Raw genomic sequence first — 14790 nt, 5'->3', positions numbered from 1 at the left:
AATTTTTCCCATTTACACGAGCCGAAACGATCGGAGCGTTAAATGGCTCGATTCGTAGGTGGCGGTGAACCCCAGCCGCGATAAGGGACACCAATTAACCGTCGGATACCATTTCCGAGCGGAGGAATTAAAAGTTCGTTCAAAATGCCATTGGAAGGGGATGATTTATAAATTAACCCTCGCCACACTGATGTTTGCCAGAAATGTATAGAGTTCCTGGATTTATACGAAATTTTTTCTCAATGTTTCTACAATTCACCTGCTTCGATTCAATAAGGGGTTATTGTCGCAAGTGAGCCTTGGGGTGAGTTAATAACCCGCTCTGCCGTTCCGAAGCTTTAGCTTATTCCGGCGGTGGTAAAGGGTGCAAATTGCGCTAAAATAAAATATCCACTTCTCAGCAGCTACCACCCTCCAAGTGGCACAGGGAAAGGATAAACTGTCCACTCATTCGCTTGGCAATCATTGTGTTCGGATCCAGGAAGATCCACCACTTGACTCTTTGTCGACGTAAGGAATGTTGATATTGGGACGAAAAAGCTAACCTGAGTCGGTTAGCGATTACACCCATCAGGCGCCCTACGCCCATATTCAATAAGGGGTGCCGTATCACAACCAAGTGCACCCTAACTAAAGGATTAAATGTCAGGGCGGTGGTAGCAGGACTTTAACCGCGTCGCGAGTAGCTGCTGTTCGTCTGTTAACAGAAAACGCTCGAGCATGTTTGATCGGGTCACTTGTACTCTCTCCTTCTTCTCTGTACAGCCATTTTCATTCTGTTCTGTGTACGTACACGGCACGTACAATGTAAATCGATAAAACGTCGGGTCGGTAGACTTTTATCGGTACACCTTCGCTTCGTAACGCACTATCGATGCCGATAGGCCGATTTCCCTCGAATTCCCGACTAATTAGTCACGTAAGCGCTAGATCCTGCAATCGGCGATCGCTCTGGAATTCAACGATCAGATCTTGACGCGATTGCGAGCCATGAACGTCGATCCGTGGTATGGTTCGAGTTCTGTTCTCTCGCCAGGCGATCTGGTTGCCTGATAAACACCAGGACGGACAGCAAACGTTCGGTTACCGAGTGAAAACTCGCGCCAACCGAGAAGCCGATTAATCGAGTTGACGCCCGCGAACCCTCCCCTCTCATCCCCTTCGCCCTTCGTCTACCGCCACGGTTCGGTCAAACACGGAATATTAAATTGAAATTCGCTAACGACCCCGTCACGATGTTGCTACCTTCGCGAGACTCGATATTAGAGAGGAAATTACAAGCCTCGCCGTGGAGCAACATTGTATGGAACACTCTTATTTAAGAGTGAGACCGACAGGAAAATAAATAGGGGAATTTGCATCTCATCGGGAAGCAGATTCGTGGAAATTAGAGTAATTTCAAGCGTGTTGGATATCGTAACGGCCCCGTCTGGATGGCTGTTAATAATAGTCATTTAATGCACCCCCTAAATATACACCGTCGAAACGATGAAAGTCTTTAGCCTTCGCGTTAATATTTTCTCTGTCTTATCCTGTTGACCCGAGGATGTCGAGTTAAATCGTCATTCGAGTATATCGTGTACTTGTACAGGCATGCAAGGTATTGCTGTAACAAATAAGAAAAATTATTGTTACCTTTCCTTTCGCAGTGTGGAACGATTGAAATCATTGCTTCATCAGCGTCGACGTGGTCGCTCCTTTATTTGCCAGGTGTCCGCCGTTCGCTTGCGCATTCGTTAATTAGACGATCGTTTATTTCACCGAACACAACTGTTTTTCTTCCCCTTCGGATCCAACAAAGGCGAGCTGGTTATCGGTGCGATCGTTTAATCGCGGTATCATTATGGCACGCGCGTCGAATGACGCGACACTGCACCTTGCTCGTTTTCCACGTTGCTCATCCGCGGGAACTACGCGCGATGTTACGCTTGAGAAAGGTATGTCGCGTCGTTTCCTATCGAAACACTCGGCTACGACTCGCATAACAATCGTCTATTTGATAAACGATTAATCATCGGTATGAGTTTCCAGCTGGTTTGTCCAAGACAAAGGAACAAGAAAGTGATTGCTCCAGTGATCTTTGTTTAACCCTTTCGATTTACTTTAAAATTGATACAGATATTTTAGTTTGCAAGTTAAAAGGGATGTATCGGTTTTCGATTTTTTTGATCGCCATCAGGGAAGTAGCAAGTGAATTTTTCCTGTTGGCGGCTAGTTAGGTGGTTCGCTCGCAAGAAGCGAGAGGAACAAGAACGACAGCCATTCTTCGGCGATTAGTCACTCGTGACCGATTTTCCAGTGGTTTTCTGGCACCGACATTAGCGCAGCAAGATCGTACCAGAAGATGCACCGTACGTTCCGTTTATATACTGGGTGTGCCAAAATACATGCTTCCGCATTCAGACGAGCCATCACTCCGCTTAACGACCACCTCCTTTTCTTTACTTTCCCCATTTGCAATTCGCTTTATTTTCCAACAAAGTCTTCTTCGTTTTATTTCTCAAATTTTTATACAAATTAATGATTTACATGGTAACAATGCAAGCAAGTTTCATTTTATTTTTACATCCCACGTGTTTCAGGAAAAATGCTAGAAAATTCATTCCGCATAGGAAAGATCGTCGTTTATCATTAAGTTCAAACGACGAAAGTTCTAAGGACACTTTTTTTGCATGATTCGTGGATGCACGTCGATATACACACGCCGGATATCGATGTAAATTTTTTTTTGCATCGGATAAACAAGGTCGCACGTGTCGCAATTTTTCCAATTACGTTTACATATTTACACAATTATGTGTTGTTTTTTTTTTATTGCTTTATATGCAACGTGTGCACGAGCAGCGTTGGTAAACATAAGCAACCTTATAATGGCGTTAAAACTAAACGTTATACAACCGTGGCGTACTTTAACCGCCACGTTTTACGTGCAATCGCGTATTGTAACCTTGAAAGCGCATCTAGTCTCATTAACTATTCCATTGTTAGATATCACCTTGCATTCAACGATCGAACTCTGACAATGCAAAGAATCTGAATACGTATACCTCTGTAATTAATGCACTTAACTTTCTTTCTTCAAAATCTGCGGTAATTAAAATCATTCTTTTTTGTGAGGCAACAGATGCGCCATGGGGTTTGGCAATCATTAACCCTCGGACGACGAACCATGAAGAGAGCCCCGTTTTAATTTGATTTTTATTTTCTAAATTTTACACTGTTCCTCTGAAAATGATTCTTCCGCAGTTCTTTGTACATGTTTTGTAAGTTTGGGTCGCGATTGACCCAGGGTCCACCGTTGAAGGGTCAACAGTTGCTGGCGCCACTATGGCGTCATCCTGGGATTGGGAATCAACGATGACGTTATTTTACTCGTATTTAACCGTAACTACGTTATTTCGTAGGCGAGGATCGAGCGAGAAACGACAGCATCGGTGACTCCTCTCTCGATCGTGCAAACAATGATTCGACTATTCTGAACGGCGTGTATATTTCAGTATTCGGCGGCCTTCGCCTGAGCTACCAGGCCTCGACAAAGAGAAAGGGAGCAGTAGAGGGGAAAAAAGGGGAACAAGGATTTGTTTTCATTGACATACCAGAGCGGAGCTCGGCTCGTTTCGCAAAAATCTATTTTCGCGCGCTAATTATGTAGCGCGGCAACGCGTCACGAGGCTTCTCGTGTCTCTCCGGCTATGTATTCTGCCTTCTGTGCCGCCAGTTGGTCGGCGACGGATGGTGTTTACACTGCGACGAGGCACTGGAGCAAACGATCACGATAATAACGTTCCTAAGTTCGATGACTGCATGACATATTCAATGGAAACCTCCCATCGGGATAAAAGGTTTTCCCTCTTTCCTTTATTTATTTATTTATTCCTTCTTCTTTTTTCTTTTACCGGAGACGATCTACCTCGACCAATGCACCTTGCTACGCTCTTCTTTTTTTCTTTACCTGTCTCGTCTGTACGGATCCTTACGCCGTCGAGCTATCGACCGGTGGAATCTTTTCGTGATTACCAACTGCAAACAACAAACTGTTCTTTTCCCGAAAAACAATTTTTATTCTTCGAACTTGATAAACGTCCATAAATACCACCTATGATTAAATACCCCTTTAAGGCTGAGGAGGGTGTAAATATTTTGAAGACCGGTCAGTCGATCAAAATATTCTTTAGTCATAGATGATTAGACGGGCAAAGCTTGTACCGCGGCGATATAACAACTGGCAATTATTCATTTAAAGAAACGATAATGCCCCTGATTCGCGGAAGAGTCAACAACTGCGAAACCATTCTCGGTATGCTGGACTTTGTCATTCCGTCACATTCAATCTCTCCGGTTTACAAGAACGCCGTTGCCTCGTATGCGAACGTGTAAACAAGATATTAACGGTTGAACCGTTGAACAACAATATTATTAAATGGACCAGTCACGAATTATTAATCGGTCTCAGCCGAGCGGGGCCGTAAGTGTTGTCAAACGTTGGCAGACCACGCATTTGCGTGCAAGCGACGACGGATACCGTAGTTTTCGAGGCACCAACAAATGAACCGAGATTTGTGAAACGAATGACCGTCGTCAACGATACGCCTGATCATTCGTCAACGTTTCGGTTCCGAACGAGACATAGTAAAAAGAAACATAAAACCGCGTCCACGATTTGCAAAGTTATAAAACTTGTACGATAAACAAGGAAAGAAAAAAAACGCAGCAACGCTATCCATTGGGTATCGATAAAGATCGAAGAAAATTCTAAAAACATTGTTGCATGACTGTATGTTAGGCCAACTGTTCATTTTGATCAAGTCACGGAAATAAAATTTGTCGAATATTTTTTTGCAACGCTTCGTTCCGATAATGTTTTCGTTTCCCCTAAAACGGTCGTTGTCAATTTGATAATTAATTTTATCGCGCGATACGTCTCGATTTGCCGTGACACGGCGCCGCGCAGCACATCGTTACACAATTCCATTGTACAATATTTGACGTGCGATTTGTAGATACGCGTACGTTCGTGCGTACACAATGAAAGAGTACCGTGCGGCTGGTGTTGCTGCATTCTTCAGATTATGACTGGACTACTTTTTCAAAGAGCGCGTGGCGATAAAAGATTCTTTTTTATCAGCCCGTTGCGTGTTCGATCGTATCGGGCAAGCCGTGATCGCGTTATCGCTAGCCGTTTCTTGAAATTGGTATTGATCGATAGGTATCAACAAAAATAACAGCTTTCTTCCCCAAAATTCGTGACACGCAAGCGTATTCTACCGGGAATGCTCATGTTTACGTCCGAGAGGAATGTAGAAAGCTGTCAGAATGATCATTCGGGATTGGACTCCAACGAGCGTTAAACGTTACAGAATCGTCGTGTTAACGAGAAACGCGTATGTCATTCTTTCGCATTCAAAGCGGGATGAATAAACGTAAAAGGAGACTTTAAAAGGACACGCATTTAAGTGGCCAGGGAAGAGGGAATGCTAAGTGACAGGGCAAAGAAGAATACTGTGGAAGGCATTCGTCGGGATAGTTGCGGCGAACCGACCGGATGCAACGCCAGAATGGGAATGCAAGCCTCCGCGCGCACAAGAGTCCGTTATATTACTCGCATCGGGTATTTCCCAGAACGCGACTATAAACAAACAAACACACCAAGAGAGAGAGACAGGGCAGTGTGCGCGTGTGATCCGTGCCCTCCCTTCCAAGGCAACACTACCGACCAGCTCGAGCCCGACGGGGCATAGAGGGGGATGAGAATACTGGCGCCGTCGGTTGAGTAACCCCACCAGTACGGTCGCGCATGCGCGTCAAGAGGGATTCCCCAACCGCCCCCACTACTCATTTCCACGACCGACGCGACGCTTCCCTCCACAATTTCCCCTACTCTCACTCCCCTTTCCACGCAAGTCAAATTCGCACGTAAAGTTGCTCTGAACGTTTGCCGATGATGACAAACCATCTACAGTGTTTACCGTCGATAGTACGCCGATTTTAGCTAGAAGGATCGAATTTATTGCCTCTCCCCGAACGCATCCGCCTTTGGTTTCATCCTTTCGACACTTTAACCGCGAAAGGAAACGAATGTTTCTTAGGAAAATTGTAACGCGTACCAGGAATGCGTAACCTTTCTTTCTCTCGGCAATCATCCTAGGGAAATATTTATAAAAATCAGTCGTCTCGTGGAAGTATCGCGGTGATTTGAAAAACCATTCTTTTGCCGATGGAATGCGAGGGAACCGCGGCAGAAGGAAATTATATTACCCTCGGGGGCCGTTGTTTTCTGTTTTTCGTTCCGCGGTGTCGAACGGTGGGGAAAAAGGAAAAACATTCATACCAGAGGGACAGGAGAAGAGAAAGAGACTCGAGGTGTCTCGATGCTTTCATTGCAATTTTCGCACTTGACCGCAGGGGTAAGCGTGCTTTACGATCCGCGGTAAGATTACCATCGACGCTGGAGGTGGAGGGATCGGTCTACCCCTCGTTCTCCCTTCCATTACTCCCGGATGCGGGTCTCGTTTGCTGGAGGTGGAAGAGCTCGTAGTGGGGGCGAGGGCAAAGTGGAGGGAAAAGCTTGCCGCCAACGAGTGTTGCATAGTGGGGGGAAAGCGCGGGTTAGCAGCCGGGACACGCCAGGCGTAGAATTCAGTAAGCGAACGGCTCTCAACAGCCACGAACGTGTTTTTCGTTCTTCGGTTCCCGCGCATTGCATATATATATATATATATACGTTATATATGTACCCGAGACTGATCCGAAAGAAACATAATCGAAACGCTGTCGGAAAATTCGCATTTTAAACCGTAAACCAAACCAACCGCGACACACACCCGATTTCTCGAGAGTTCAGTAACGACAAAAAGAAACAACAACAACAACAACAAAAAAAAGCAGTTTTTCGTTTTTTTTTTTCTTTTGGTTTATTCGACTCTTCTTTTGGTTCTTCATTTTTATTTCCGCAACTGTGGCTTTAACAAATCAAACTGGATTCCAACAAGCAATACGTGTCGCGATTACATCGCGGCTACCGGAGGCTTAAAAAATTATTCAAGGTAAGAAGAAATACACATCTTCTATAACGCCCCGTATCCCATTTGGAGTAACAAAGTTTCGTGTACGCGAAAAGGTGTGATCGAGTGTGACGACGCGCAGCGACTCCCGGGCTTCTAAGCGATCGTTCTCGCGGAAACAGAGAAGGGAAACTTTAGAAACGTTCGTTCCTGTTTACAATGATTCGACGAAATCCACGCTAAGTGACGCTCGAGCGCGGTATTCCTCGCCGTGACAATGAACTATCGCTGGCTGTAAGCGCGCCTTCAACCAGCTTTTGTCTATCACCCAAAGATTCGTTGAATGCTCGAGTTGTGTTCCCCGGGACGATGTAAATCCTCATCTTCGATAGAGTATCTGAGAATCCACGGGGACGAGGTTCTCACGGGTCCGTTGCAGAGAATCGTGTGGCAACTTTTTACTGAAAAGGCGCGTCTTCCCACAGGCGGCGATCGTCTTTTCGCGAGATTACCAATTATTTGATTGCCGCAATCGGATAATTTTCGCGTTTCTTTTTCTCCCACCCCTCTGCCCGCTCCTGTGTTTTGTTTCTATCCTTTATTGTTTACGGGCACGTTCGCCGTTCCAAGTGTGTTTTGTTACCCGATTCGGCGGGAAAGTCCCGCGTCGGTGAAACGTCAAGTCTTGCGGGGTTTAAATATCTACCTCTCTTTTGCACGCGCATCGCGAACGGTTTTCGAGAAATGGCTAATGTGATGAAATTTTGTGTAAGCAAGATTTTTCGCTCGATTCGTGGTAGCCACGGTAAAGAAAGAGAGCAAAAAGAGGTGAGAGGAAAGAAGAGAGGTTAACACACTGCCTCGAAGCATGAATAATTTACGCTCAGTCGAATTTAAATAAATTCGCCCGGAGCTCTCGGCTTCCAAAACAGGCGGCGTAATCACGATGCCGTTCGAAAGTTGTTTACGTTGACTATCGAAGGCAACTTTAAACGAATTCTCGCGGAAATAGTGTGCTCCACTGTGTCGCTAGAGGGATATAGACCCCTCCAAGAGATTCCAACTTATGATACACGCATTCGTTTGACAAGAAATTCAGTGACACCGTCTATTTACGAACAAAATTATTCCATCCGTTGGTAACAAAACAGACTGTAACGCTCGTGTTTCCGAGCGAGCATATTCGATCAGGGAAAAACCGTGTACCGACGTTGTTTGCGGTTGTTTTTCTTCATTTTATAGATTGTGAGCGAAGGAGGAGTTGAAAAATTGTTGGATAATTTCGCTTACGTCGAAAGGTGATTATCGACTAAACAGAAAGCCAATGCACGATAATAACGCGCGCGTGTATCGACGCTGCTCGTTGCTCCCCCTCGTTTCGGCGGTGCGAGAAAATCGACGGGATTACTGGAATCGGTCCGTGAGGTCGAACCACTCAGCTCGATACACGTGAACCACGAGTGATCACAAAATTCCGCTACGTTCCGAGAGCATCGGCTATATAGCGCGGCTCATTCGAGGTCCGCGACCGAAAAAAACATGTTTGTATCGACCAGCTTGTTTATACGATATGATGTGAAAGCAAACAGAGTTTTGTGGCCGCTTTGGTCGCGACGTAGCTCGATCTTTGTCGGTACTACACGCTCGCTTATCTCGGTTGCATTCGATGGCGGAAAGAAAAAAAGGCTTCGGCTATCGAACGACAGTTTGACCAGTCGGTTAATGACGTATTATGTTTCTATCGAGTACACTCTGTGTATTTCAATGTTTCCTAGCTGTAACGGTAGTGTTCGTAGTTATCGATACTGGTCGATAGTTACACACGCCAGATTGTTTTCCGTCGATAACAGTATGTCGTAATCTTGATCGGTTATATATACATACATAGATATATATCTCGTAAAGCGACGATGTTTACACTTTAGCACTGTCTTCTAACTTATTTTCCTCTTTCACGAACTCGTGCAACGAGATAGCAACACACTTCATATCCTATGTACATATAAATAACGTTTATGCAATACGTAACCGTAGAATTAGTTCCTGCTGTCGATCTAACGATCGCGGATTTAATGAAACCCCTTGTACATAGCATACAGAAGAAGAAAAAAACTGTAGATACACCCATTCGCACTTGCATTCCTATTTGCACGCTAATCATTCAGCTTTGAAGAATGCGCTTCTCTTGTTCGTGAGATCGAACTTAGGACAGTTAACGGATATATAAATATTGGAAACGTTGCTGTCATATCCTTCCGCAGGATGCATTCTATGTACATATGGCAACAAAGTCGAAGTATTGTATTCTAGAACGACTGTTGCTCCCTTGCAATTTCATCCCCCTCTCCTCTGAAACAAATATGCACTTAAAACCCAAAGAAAAGAGTAGTACCCGTCACCTAACTGTACTATATACGACGGTAGTAGGTACTGTCTTGCAACCCAACGAAACTGTAGAATTGCAGGTAAACGTAGATCAGGTGCCAGGAGAAGATCGGCACAAAGGAGCCCTGTAGTAGCGTTCAATACGCTGGGAAATCGACGACCCTCGTAGAAAATCGACGCTACTCTCGCGTCGTCGGCCCTTTTATTAGAGCCTCCTCCTCCTCCTCCTCTCGAACGGGACAGGAGGGTAAAAGGCAGCAGCAGCAGCGGTAGCGTGTTCCAATTTAGTCGCGCAGCCCGCGCGCGACACGTTTCTCAGCGTCTGCGAATGCAAAACATCTCATTCACGGGCAAAAGTGCTGGCCGCCTGCGCCGATAGGCGTAGTCCCTTCTTCTGGTAGCCGGCAAAAAGCCCCCGATGCGACGAGGAGAAGCGAAGAGAAGGAGGCGGGGGAGGGGGTGGACACGATCGTTGCTTCTGTCGGTCTCTTTCTCGTTCCCTTGGCGCGTGTATGGCGGTCGTCTTTCTGGCTTCGTTTCGCGTGGCACAACGACAGGAAAGGAGAGAGAGAGAGATAGAAAAGTGTCGCGTACCATCGTCCAGAGGGCAGCACACGACGGGCTGTACGAAAAACATAACCTCCTCTAGCGAGCGGCGGGAAAGCGGGAGAGAAGGGAGAGCTAGAACGGAGCGTCGTTACAAGCCGCGCACGGCAGAGGAGAAGAATGCACGCGCGTCCGCGAGAAAAGGAGACGGGACGAGCAAGGCTAAAATTAGAATGTCCGTTGGAATGCTGTTGGCTTGTGGGTATAGGGTGATTCAGCAATCGCGGGAGGAGGAAAGAAACACATAGAACAGCCGTGAGTAGATGGAATAAAGGGAGAGGAGGAGCCTCGCAAGTTTAACGGACGCGCGCGAAGTTATTCGTTTTTAGAAGATTGAAAGTCCGTTGTCGCGTGGCGCGGCTTCCGGCAAATTTCCCTGCGGTACCGCCCCGCTGCCGTTGCCGTTCTTGCGTTTTTTCGTTAAGGGGACACAGTCATACACGCTCGTACACTGCGTACATACCCTACACAGTTAACTGCTGACCCGACGCGCGTGTTCCCTTTCCAACGGAAACAGACCGCGTCCTCGAGGCTTTATTCGAGGGAGCGCGAAAGTGTCGCAGGGTCATCAGCGAATCGAAATGTCACCGTGGAAAGGTTGTACGATTACGTATATCGTCTGGCTGACCGTGTGCACAGGTATCCAGACAACGAGTAGCAGGGTTTATTTTAAACAGCCTAGAGTGTAGCCAGCTGTCTCTCTTTCTCTCTCTTCCGATATTCTTGTACTGTAGAGTATGTATCTAAGATCTAAGCAAATCGCGAGGTCGTCTGGTGGGACGTTAGTCGGCATATCGATTATTCCCTGACTCTCCTCTGCCACCGCTAGAGACACTTCTCGTTGATATCTACCGATCGACGCTGCTCTCTATCCTGCGGTATCCGTTCGGTGGTTATCCCTTCGGCGGTGAGCAGAGCGAGAGAGATGGAGCAACGATACGGGAGCCGAGGGACCAAGGAATAGATAAGCAAATAAATAAACTAGCGGGGTAAAGCGAAAGCGAGCCAGGCAAGCAGAGGGAGTAGGGCCGCGCTGGGTGTCTCTCGGGCAAATGCTCGACGAGGTCGACGGCCTGACACGGATGGTTGACGCCGTGGGGCCCGCCTCGTAACCGGCCTGCAAAGAACGAGGAAAGGTAGATAAAGAGGATGAAAGAAAAAGGGCCTTGCCGACTTGCGTTTTCATCCTTCTAAATATAAGTCCCTCCTTCGCCCTATTTACATCGTCTGATCCTCTCCCTTTGCCTTTGCCTCGATTTCCTTGATTAATTCGTCGAACCCTTCCACGAATGGGTTTATTAACTAGACCCCTGGTCCAAGGACCGTGCTTGGAATATCGTTTACCATTCCTCGTAAATTTCCACCTTGCGTATTTAGACTATCCAATCAGAGTTATGATGAATCCCCGACACTTGGTAGACTCGTCATCCTTCTCTTCTGTCGATATCGTTTCCCTAGACTGGTTAAAGATGAATATAGAAACTTTCCCGCGTTCTCGAAGCATACAAGTTTAGGTTACGGTCAAAGACCGTCGCCTCTCGAAGCAGAAGGAAAAAAGGAGGAGAACGTTTCGACGGAGAATCATCCGGATTCTGTTGTTCAGGGATGAAAACTCGTTCCTCTCTTTTGTAATGTACCACCGTGTATAAACACGGGATCCGTATTTTTCGGCGGAAGTAGACAATGGGAACGGGTGGAAGGAAGCGGCAGACGAAAAGGGAGCAGAGAATCGTCTTTCTGGACCGGAAACGAAGCGATCACCGGCTTCAAAATCACGCTTGTGTTGCGTTACCGCTTTTGAACCCTTCTTCTTTCTCCGTTGCATAGAGGTTTCATTGAATTTCATGACTGTAGAAAGTGTCTAAAATCGCGTCCGATTCGTTGACCCCTCTGTTCTTTCTCTCTCCCTGTCTGGCAGGTAGACGAGAAACATCTGTGGGACCGATTATGTTAAAGGCACACACCATTCTTTGCCCTCGTTTCTGCTACGCGTATCCCATTAGAGGGAAGCTTCGACACATAAATATGTAAGGCGACTCAACTTGCCAAGAGGAAATAATTTCCAATTACAAAGCGACCCTCGGCCAGACAGGTCGCGACTGCCCATTCCCTCGGGTGCTGTTTGCCTGTGTATATTCGAAGGACGGCATTAGGCTGCAGCAATCTCGGTAAATATTTGTCCTAGTCTTTTCGATCGGCTAGAATAGTTTTCTTTCATTTCGTTGTACGTTCAACGAAAAACAACGAAAGTCTGGTAATAAATAATTATGAACTACATAATGTTCTCGTTACGTTTACAGTTGTTCTGGATTAATTACATTGAACGTTGAAAAAAATTCAGGCCAATTCGTCGTTCACGGTCAAACGAGCGTTACGTGAAAAAGAGAGTCGCCAAATTCGCGATAGACGTCATAGGCTGATATCACACGCGCAGCCTCGATCTTCCAACGTGCGTGGGATACGTAACTTTCCGCGGCAGTCCGTGTCTTTCGTTGCTTTCATTTCGCAGTAGATCGCTCGATGCTCGACAACGGGCCAGATATACATATACTAACAAACCGGGTTCGTCATCCTGACCTGCACGACTGTGCCACGTGTCGGCTCGAGTGACGTCACTTCCGGCGCCTAATTTCCTGGTACCGGACGATCGTTGGCGGATGAGAGGAGTTAAGTGACCGGACACACGAGTTCGTGCCTACTCGGTTGTCCCACGACCGTTTTCGAATATTTCCAGAGGAATCCGATAGCGATTAGAGAAAAAGTCACGCCAACGTCGTATCACACCTCTTTATTTCCGTGTAAAAACTAAGACACATCCTGGCCGGTGGCTTGTATTCGTTGAAAACGACGTTGTAGGTGTCCGATTAAGACGTTTGCCGTTTTTGTTTCAGCGTGTGGCGAACCAGGCGCTTACCGTTTCGCCACAGCCGGCAGTTACGGTGGAGGGGCCGGTGTCCAAAATGTCTCCACCAACGAACGACGTGACCAACGGCGTGGTTGCGCCACCCAACACCTTGGCGCCTCGGGTTTCGCCGACCGCGAACCCGGCTCTCACCACCATCAACCCGCCGACGCACAAGCGTAATCCTAAGGATTTCATTTTTGGCAAGGTGATCGGCGAGGGAAGCTTCTCCACCGTAAGTGTATTACTTTGTAAACTGAATTAAATCATCAAGGGAGTAGCGGTGCAAGAAAAAAAAAAAGAAAGGGAAAAAGTTTCTCTGTTCATTCCTCAAACTTCATCCCCCTCGTTGTACGAAAGGTAGCCTCTCGCGTCCCTGAAACTTTTTCCAGAGGAGCGTTAGATCTATCTAACGTGTGGCAATATTTCGATCGGTCACAGGTTTACCTCGCCAAAGATATTCACTCGGGGAAGGAGTACGCGATCAAAGTGTGCGACAAGCGTCACATCATCAAGGAGAAGAAGACCGAGTACGTGAAACGCGAGAAGGAAGTGTTGAACATGCTCGCGGACGCGAAACATTCGTTCGTGCGCCTGTTCTGCACGTTCCAAGACGTGGAAAGACTTTATTTCGTCCTATCGTACGCGAAGAACGGTGAGCTCCTGCCCTACATCAACAAGGTTGGCTCGTTCGACATCGAGTGTACGAAGTTCTACTCGGCGGAGATCCTTCGTGGTCTCGAGTACCTGCACGGTCTCGGCATCATTCATCGCGATCTTAAGCCAGAGAACATTCTGCTGGACGAGAAGATGCACGTGCTCATCACCGACTTCGGCAGTGCCAAGATACTGAAGGATCCGGAGACGGTGTCGACGCATACCACCGCCACGGACGACCCGCAACAGCAGCAACAGCAACAGCAGCAGTACCGACGAGAACGCAGGGGTTCGTTCGTTGGTACCGCCCAATACGTGTCGCCAGAGCTGCTGACCGACAAGACGAGCAGAGCCTCCGATCTCTGGGCCCTCGGCTGTATAGTCTACCAGATGGTCGCTGGTCTGCCCCCGTTCCGCTCTAGAAGCGAGTACATGATATTCCAAAAGATCCTGAAGCTCGAGTACGAGATACCCGACGGCTTTTGCGAGCTGGCCAGGTCACTGGTCAGTCAGCTGTTGGTGCTCGAGCCATCCGAGAGACTGGGCGCCCAGGACGAACACGGCGCCGGATATCCCAGCATCAGAGCGCATCCCTTCTTCGAGGGCGTCGACTTCGAGACCCTCCACGAGCAGACACCACCACCGATCTACCCATACCTGCCAGGTACGTCGGAACACGAGGAGCTCAGGTCGCAGTACAGGGTTCCCGATCACCTGGAACCTGGCCTCGACGACAAACAGCTCACCAGGCTTCTTGGTCTGGGCATCGGCGAGGACGACGACGACGACGATGACGACGACGAAGACGCGACCATTGAGCGTGAGAAGGCCGCGCAGCAGGCCACTAAAGTCGTCGAGAAGCCAAGGAGAAGGACGAACGCGGCAGCGACGGACGGTAACATCACCGATCTAACGCCGGAGGAGATCAAGAACCGGCTGGAAAAGCAACGCGCGTCCAATCAATGGGATGTCTTCGTTGAGGGCAACCTGATACTGAAGCAGGGATTCGTGAACAAGAGGAAAGGCCTGTTCGCCAGGCGGAGAATGCTCCTGCTCACCACCGGACCACACTTGTACTATGTCGATCCTGTCAACATGGTGCTCAAGGGGGAGATACCCTGGAGCCCGGAACTAAGGGTCGAACCGAAGAGCTTTAAGATCTTCTTCGTCCACACAGTAAGTTTTTATACTCTTCAACTTCTTCTATCCGTTTCTTCCTTACAGAATTTCTAACTCGGT

The 14790-nt window shown here is 47.5% G+C and overlaps 1 protein-coding gene across 4 annotated transcripts in view; it reads left to right on the top strand.

Moving 5' to 3' along the window:
- The window catches only part of LOC114875379 (3-phosphoinositide-dependent protein kinase 1), a 313058-nt gene that overhangs the window by 294016 nt on the left and 4252 nt on the right, over positions 1-14790 (top strand). For 3 of the 4 annotated variants that reach the window (XM_046285954.1, XM_046285955.1, XM_029185586.2), the window contains 2 exons: positions 12884-13129; positions 13336-14727. In XM_046285954.1, the coding sequence (XP_046141910.1) occupies positions 12884-13129; positions 13336-14727 (1638 nt within the window). Of the gene's footprint in view, positions 1-6641; positions 7044-12883; positions 13130-13335; positions 14728-14790 lie in introns of those variants that run through there. The other variant, XM_029185595.2, reaches the window with a different exon arrangement.

The sequence above is a fragment of the Osmia bicornis genome, chromosome 5 (genome assembly GCF_907164935.1).
Source record: "Osmia bicornis bicornis chromosome 5, iOsmBic2.1, whole genome shotgun sequence".
Lineage (NCBI taxonomy): Eukaryota > Metazoa > Arthropoda > Insecta > Hymenoptera > Megachilidae > Osmia > Osmia bicornis.
The sequence above is the reverse complement of the archived record's forward strand: the minus strand, read 5'-3'. Positions and strand labels throughout refer to the sequence as shown.